The sequence below is a fragment of the Cherax quadricarinatus genome, chromosome 3 (genome assembly GCF_038502225.1).
Source record: "Cherax quadricarinatus isolate ZL_2023a chromosome 3, ASM3850222v1, whole genome shotgun sequence".
Taxonomy (NCBI): domain Eukaryota; kingdom Metazoa; phylum Arthropoda; class Malacostraca; order Decapoda; family Parastacidae; genus Cherax; species Cherax quadricarinatus.
Window position 1 is genome coordinate 46,309,428 of NC_091294.1, and position 8,425 is coordinate 46,317,852.

Below are 8,425 nucleotides of genomic sequence, written 5' to 3' on the forward strand. Positions count from 1 at the left end.
AAACCTTTAGCCAAACTTGGCTTATCAAAATTAATATTACACCAATTAATATAATCCTTGCCAGAATTTGGCATAGCAAATTAATATTATACACATTATAATCTTTAGCCACACTTGTTTTATCAATTACACATACACTGATATAAATCTTGGCCAGAATTATCTTATCAAATTAATATTATACAAATACATTAATATAAATCCTAGCCACTTTGGCTTTGCAAAGTTAATATACACATTAATATAATTAGCTACACTTCGCTTATCAATTACACATACACTTATACACATTAATATAATCTTTAGCCACACTTGACTTATCCAAATCAATATTGTAATAATTATAATCCAATACACATTAAGTAAATTTGTGAATTTAACATCCACCTCCTTCTGTCATTTCACATATAATTATTAAGTAATGAACTAATTAATGACTTCACTAATTACCTCCAGTTCAAGAAGGACCAACGGGCAATTAATGTGGAAAATTGCATTTATCTGAATGTAACTAATTATGTACATAACAGTAAATGATAACAAAGATAATTATTATTTATCAATGTTACATAGACAAGTAGGAATTTGAGACACCTAGGTCGCAAAAAATGTCCCCCTTCGATACCTACCACTGTCATAACCACAAGTTGCTCTGGACCTATTAATTAAATGAAATATTCATACGCCAGGAATACTGGTAAATATATAAATTTGTGGACTGTATATTAAAAATAATAAATGGTTATATATATACACAATTACATAACAGAAAGAAAATGTATCTTAATATCACTCACCAATTTGACTGGAGGTTAATGTGTATCATACTCAGAAAACCTCACTCTAACTAAATCTATGAAAATAATGCTGGCCAGAATTACACACAAATCTAGAGAGCTTATCTGAGGTTCCTGGAGCTGTCTTGTCCAGTCGTCTGATATCTCAAGTTAGGCAGGAATGCATATCCACCAATTTCGCCTCCTATTTGAGAGTTGTCAACACAATTTTAGCCTCTAGAGCACGAAAAATTCTTCCCATTATACCAACGTTTGTAAAAAATTCAAAACCAAGATGGCGAGTCCTGTCTGCGCAGGCGCAGGTCCAGTTTCCCATTTTCCATAATATAATTCTTTTAAATACAGTATGGCCATCTATTTACATATAACTACTGCATTTCTGGAAAATATATACAGTATTTACCACAGAAACTGTTGAGTAATCAGTTATATCTTATCTACTTAATGAATATATATGTGGAAATACTATATATATTTTCCGGAAATACGGTAATTTATAGGTAAATAGATGGCCTGTATTGTATTTAATAAAAATTATGTTATGGAAAATGGGAAGCTGAGCCTGCGCCTGCGCAGAAGAGACTCGCCATTTTTTTTTTAATTGAGTAACAGACAATAGTAATGGGAAGAATTTTTCGTGCTCTAGAGGTTAAATTTGGGCTGACACCTCTCAAATAGGAGGCGAAATTGTTGGATGTGCATTCCTGCATAACTTGAGATATCAGGCGACTGGACAAGACAGCTCCAGGAACCTCGGATAAGTCTGTTTATGTTTAATTCTGGCCAGTATTTTCATAAATTTAAACAGCGAGGTTTTCTGAGTATGATACACCTTAATCTCCAGTCAAATTGGTGAATGATATTAAGATATTATCTTTCTGTTATGTAAATGTGTTTATATATAATCATTTTTAATTTAATATACAGTCCACAAATTTATATTTACCAGCATTCCTGGTGATACATATTTCATTTGTAATAGGTCCAGAGCAACTTGTGGATATAAAAGTGGTAGGTATCGAAGGGGGACATTTTTTGCGACCTAGGTGTCCCAAGTTCCTACTTGTCTAACTGATAAATAATAATTATCTTTGTTCATTTACTGTTATGTACATAATGATACATTCAGAAAAATGCAATTTTCCACAATATATATAGAAATAATAATTGAATTAATAACACAATGACTAATATTTTCGTTGTAGCTATCAACGAAAATAAGTATGTGATTATAATATTGAAATCACATCATATGCACGTTTAAAAATGATAGGCTTATGTAACTAAAATTCCAGCAGTATCTCTGCTTCAGTTAGGAAACTCGCGTTGCCAGCCGGAAGAAATGTGTCAGAGTAGTCGGAAGTATCAATAAGACAGGATGAAGTATATCTTCATGACTCACGAAATAGTAATAACACGACTGCAAACAGATAACAAAACTGGTGAGGCTTGAACCCACCCATGAGTTTCATCTCCACCTGTTCTGTGATATATATCTCCTTAAATCTGTAGACACAGAAGAGATTGTGAGTCCAGACAAGAAAGAGTAAATGGTCTTCTCTGTGGAAAAAGGAAATGTAGTCCCTGTTCAAAAAATGAAGAACAGCTTGATAATCAGCAACTACAGAGGAATGTCATTCTTGTTAATGAGTGGAAAATATCTAAAGACAATCTCACGGCAAATGAAAGCTTTTTCGAAAACCACTCGTTTCTTTGTGACCGTCAATATGGCTTCAGCTGATCTCCTGTGAAACATTTCAACTATGTGGCCACAGAGATCAGCTGTACATCATCATTGGACATTACTGATGTCTTCGACATTGTATAACACAAGGGACTCTTGGCAAAACTGTCAGCACTTGAAGTCTCTGGCTCTGTGCTGCACCTCCTTAGTGATTTCCTTAGAATAGTTCTCGACTGAGCAAAGTCTTCAAGCCGCTCAATCAGTGCCAGTGATCCACAAGTTATGGAATACTTCAATGACCTACTTCATCTCTTCTCAGAATCCCTTGCCTATCTAAGAGTAAGAGGCAATATCAGTTGCTATCGGACACTTTAATCATCAGCTTATAACTATATGATCATGTGGAAAACTACAGTAGGTTACATTTGTTTCTGAGAAAACACAGATGATAAAGGCAGAATGAATAGAATAAATAAAAGAATATTAGAGCTCAGGAATGACGTGGATATTCGAGGGTGAAATTTGATTCCAAAATGCCTACAATGAATAACGTGGTAAATCTTGTAAGCTAGCACACTAAGGCATATTTCATTACTGCTTGACAGCAGAGGTTATGGAACTCTGTACGAGGGATAAGTACGCTTTCACCTAGAGTATGCACCACTTTCTTGAAGTGCCTCCCTTCCATCCCCTTCCCCCCAACCGTCTCATTTGGAACTTCTGGATAGAATAATAAACATGCAAGGAGTCTTTTCTCTCGCCTGGACTCACCCTGGACAAATCGGTCTTTTCAGCAGAGTTTTGAACACTGGAGAGATGTGAGTGACCTTACTGTTATGTGTAATGGCAGTGTTATTAGCGTACCACACTTGGCTCTGCTTCGCGGACACCGAGAAGACACCTTCTACTGTGTGTTTTGCTCGTGACGTCACACAGTGAACGTCCGGTACACTGGAGGTCAAGTTTGTACAAATGACTCTGTTTATTTCTCGTGACTGGGAGAGAGAGAGAGAGAGACAGACAGACAGACAAACACAGACAGACAGACAGACAGAGACAGAGACAGAGACAGAGACAGACAGACAGACAGACAGACACAGACAGATAGAGACAGACTTAGCATTCAACCTTGTGAACATCCTGGGGTTGAAGTTTAACTCACCAGTGCACTATGCAGCTACGTGCTAAGCTTTACAAGAGCCCAAGAAACTTAGTGTTTATTTGCATTTTCGTAATTGTTAAAAACCAGGGACTGCAAATGTATTTAAGACTGCAAACTTTGCAGACTCACAGTGTATGCACCACTCTCCAGGATTGCCTTTCTACGAACTGTTACTGAATTTTGGACCCTCCAGTCTCTACCTCTTCAGCTCTAACTCTTCCTAGATGTAACTGCCTTCCCTTGCTGAGAGTCACAAGACATCAGCGGCCGTTGTGTCGTGTATAATGTTCTCAGTGATTCACAACTAATCCACCTAGGTGTATAATCAGGAGTACATGATTCCTTACTCAGGTTATTGAATCCAGCATATATAAAACATTGGTCCCTGCTGCCGTGGTCCACCACAGTAACACTCAGACCATTGAATCCTGCACTTATAAGGTAATGGTCACTGCTGGTCATGGTCCACCATAGGACCATCAACTACGCCGCCTAAACACGTCTTGCCACCGTCATTGAAGGGATCAACTTACGATAAAAACCTGAATCAGGTGATTTTTCACTAACAAATTAACCAAACAGAATGTCACAAAACAGGCAGCTAACACTAAGGTCACTCAGGCTGTAACTGGTGGTCTGGTGGCTAAACCTCCCGCTTCACACACGGATGGCCCGGGTTCGATTCATAAGAATATAAGAAAGGAGGAAGACTGCAGCAGGCCTGTTGGCCCATACTAGGCAGATCCTTCACAATCCATCCCACTAACAAAATATTTCCCCAACCAAATTTTCAATGCTACCCAAGAAATAAGTTTTGATGATTCTATTTACTCATTACACAAGTCTCACTCAAATTCAACCCCTCTCACTCATGCATCTATCCAACCTAAATATGAAACTACCCAACGTTTTAGCTTCAGTAACCCTACCAGGCAGACTGTTCCACTCCTCAACTACCCTATTTCCAAACCAATGCTTTCCTATATCCTTGCTAAATCTAAACTTAACTAATTTGAATCCATTATTGCGGGTTCTTTCTTGGAGAGATACCAAGACCATATTTATATCCCTTTTGTTAATACCCATCTTCCACTTACACACTTCGACCATGTCTCTCCTCATTTCTCGTCTTACAAGTGAATGTAATTTAAGAGTCTTCAATCGTTCTTCGTACGGAAGATTTCTAATTCTATGTATTAATTTGGTCATTCTACGCTGGATGTTTTCTAGCGAATTAATATCCATCTGTAATATGGAGACCAGAACTGAGCTGCGTAATCTAGGTGAGGCCTTACTAATGATGTATAAGGCTGTGAAATAACCGCTGGACTTCTGTTGCTTACACTTCTTGATATAAATCCCAGTAATCTATTTGCTTTGTTGTGTACGCTTAGACACTGCTGTCTTGGTAAGGTTGCTGCTTACCATAACCCCCAAGTCCTTTTTGCAATCTGTATGGCTAAGTTTTACATTATTTAACTGATAAGCACTAGGGTTATGGACACTCCCGACCTCCAGAACCTTGCATTTATCTACACTGAACTGCATCTGCCAATTTTCTGGCCACGAACTGAGTTTGCGTAAATCCTCCTGAAGTTCCGTGACATCTATGTTTGAATCAATTATCCTATCTATCTTTGTGTCATCGGCGAATTTGCGCATACCACTAGTAATTTCCTCATCAAAGTCATTGATATATATTATAAACAACATCGGGCCCAAGACTGATCCCTGTGGTACGCCACTTGTTACAGATCCCCACTCGGATTTAACCCCATTGAAGCATACTCTCTGCTTCCTGTCTGTGAGCCATGACTCGATCCATGACAGCACTTTTCCCCAGTGCCATGAGCTGCCACTTTCTTTACCAGTCTCTGGTGCGGTACTCTATCAAAAGCCTTACTAAAATCTCAATAAACAATATCGAATTCTTTATCATGATCAACGGTCTCAAAAGCTTTACTGAAGAAGGTTAATAAATTAATTAGGCAGGAACGGCCCCTCCTGAATCCATGCTGAGTATCATTAATCAAGCTATGCTTATCCAGATGGCTTCATATAATATCAGCTATAATTGACTCTAGTAATTTGCCTACAATTGAGGTTAAGCTTATTGGGCGGTAATTTGACGGTAACGACTTGTCTCCTTATCTTATCTCTCTTATCTTATCTCACAAGCAAGTTGACATCACTGTAGTGAGCTGCAGCAACACTGTCATCTCAGAAACATTGCTACATCTGCGAGGATTCACTCCTCAACAGTAGAACAGATGCAGCTTCCCTCAACTGACTCAGTAAAAACTATAATTGATTTTACTCCCCCTTTACCGGGTAAATAAAGCTTTCACTGATAAAATACAAATAACTACAAAACTAAGACTGTGGCGCTTTATCATTTTTTTATGTAAACTCAGCGGCACAGCTGGTTAATTAAGGAGATTCAAAGCCTGACTATACTAGGGTCTAAAATAACACCTGAGCGAACACCAGGACCAAGCGTATAGAAAATGTTTCTGTTCTTGGAACTAGGTCACTTCTATCATACCAGTCATAAATAAAAATGTATGTAATCATGACGTTGTGTTATGTTCACATGTCATTTTAAACCAATTGTTATTATCAATTACCAAGGGTTACACCATACACTAGGGTGAAGGGTTATACCATACACTAGGGTCAAGGGTTACACCATACAAATTCGGTATTGATTACGTGTTTTTGGCGCGTGTCATACTTCGCGCCCCGCGTGGCCAGCTTCCCGTTCTTTAGTTCCAACCAATCACAAGCCTTCCCTGAGTCTCTTCAGCTAAGTACAGTTCGCTTCTGCAGCCTTCCCATTGGTTGAGAGATCAAAATATAAACACTGGTGGCTTGGCTTCGAACACACGCGCATTTTTCCCTCCACCCTTGCTAATCTACTCTTGGATTATACATTCTACAATGTCGGTAAGTACTGATTGTTGTGTTTAGTGCTTACATGAATAGTTTAGGCATATTTTGATATATACCTAAAGTCCGTGTGAAGCATAATATGAGTGTAGTATGCAGTTGAAAAAAGTGCAAGCATTTTAGTCCGAATTATTTCGGTATTGCGCGAGTTTCCGGGAATGTCCAATTTTAGTCAAATAAATATTTATAAAAAATTTTCAATTGCATATATGAACTCTGTAGTGGTCTGGATTTATACAGGAGGTTTCTATTGTCCTTCCAGTTCCATGAGAGGCTGTTTTATGGGGAGCAGTCGACCAGCAGGTCGAGGTATGTCTGCGTTTCTGAAGACAGTGACTCGGAACCAGAGGTAGACGAACCAGAATTGCTGGATAGTGGTGATGAATACTTGCCACCGGATGCACAGGATGCAGAGATGTCAAGTGATGATGAGGAGGAAGAAAGGGAAGAAAGGCCAGCCAAAAAGCAGAAAGTAATGAGGAAAAAGAAAACTTTTAGGATTGAGGAATACCCGGATGAGGAAGAGATCCATGAGAATATTGCTCTTCAAGTTTCATCTGAGTGGACCGTAGATGACATTGAAAATGATCCTTTGCCGGCATATGAACATGAAAAGCCTCTTGCAATTAGGTCTCCATATGAGTATTTTCGTATGTTCGTTACTCCAGCCATGATAGATAACATAGCATATCAAACAAATTTGTATACAAGGCAACAAGACGTAAATAGTACTTTTCAACAGATTCTGAAGAGATCATGAGGTTCATAGGTATTTTGTTGTTCATGGGTATTAATTCACTACCATCCCTCGAAGACTATTGGAAAGCTGCTTTTAGGAGCCAACAGGTTGCAGATAGCATGGCGTCTAAGAGGTTTAGGTACCTTAGAAGTCATATTCATTTCAATGACAACACAAAAAAGGATAATGACAGATTCTACAAAGTAAGGCCTCTTTACATTGAACTAACTAATGCTTGCTTGAAAATTCCAGCTACACCCAAGCAATCTGTTGATGAAGTCATGGTTGGTTTCAAGGGTAAAACTGCTGGAAACCTAAGGCAGTACATCAAAACAAAACCAGATAAGTGGGGTTTCAAACTTTTTTGTCGTGCAAGTCAAGATGGACTCATACATGATATACTCATGTATCAAGGCACAACAACTTTTGACACACATCCCATACAGCTGCCACAGGAAGAATCTAAACTTCCAATAAGTACAAAGATTGTTCTGGTACTTGCACAAACTATGAACAAGACAAACACATCAGCAATCTATGCTGACAATTTCTTTTCAAGTATGCCTTTGGTCAAGCTACTAAGAGATAAGTATAACTGCAGATACACTGGAACAGTACGTGACAATAGATGTGGTAAGCCACATCTGGTGCCTATCAAACAAATGGAAAAAAACAGTGTGGTCAGGGGCAATTTTTGCTTCAACAACAATGATGGTGTCCTTGTTGTACGATGGAAGGACACCAAAGTTGTGACTTTAGTGACAACTGATATTGGGGTCGAGCCCATGAGTCTTGTTGAGAGATATAACAAGGGTACAAAGAGGAAAGAGAAAATATCGTGCCCTGCAGTCATCAAGAACTATAATGCAAACATGGGAGGTCTTGACAAAAGCAACATGTTGGTGCATCTCTACAAAACACCAATGAAATCAAAACGTTGGTACATGCGGCTATTTGCCTATATTATTGATCTTGCTGTTGTGAATGTATGGCTGCTTTATTGCCGTGATTCTCGAGCAATAAAGCAAAAGTGTATGCAACTGAAGTATTTCAGGAATTCTATCTCTGAAATTGCAAGGTCTAAAGGACAAAAC

General features: G+C 38.4%; 1 protein-coding gene across 1 annotated transcript; it reads left to right on the forward strand.

Moving 5' to 3' along the window:
• Positions 1 to 6,536: 6,536 nt before the first annotated feature.
• LOC138853873 (uncharacterized) lies at positions 6,537 to 7,352 on the forward strand. The gene is made up of 2 exons (XM_070093293.1): positions 6,537 to 6,589; positions 6,855 to 7,352. Exons 1-2 carry the CDS (start codon positions 6,584 to 6,586, stop codon positions 7,350 to 7,352), a joined length of 504 nt encoding a protein of 167 aa, XP_069949394.1. The 5' UTR covers positions 6,537 to 6,583.
• Positions 7,353 to 8,425: the final 1,073 nt, after the last annotated feature.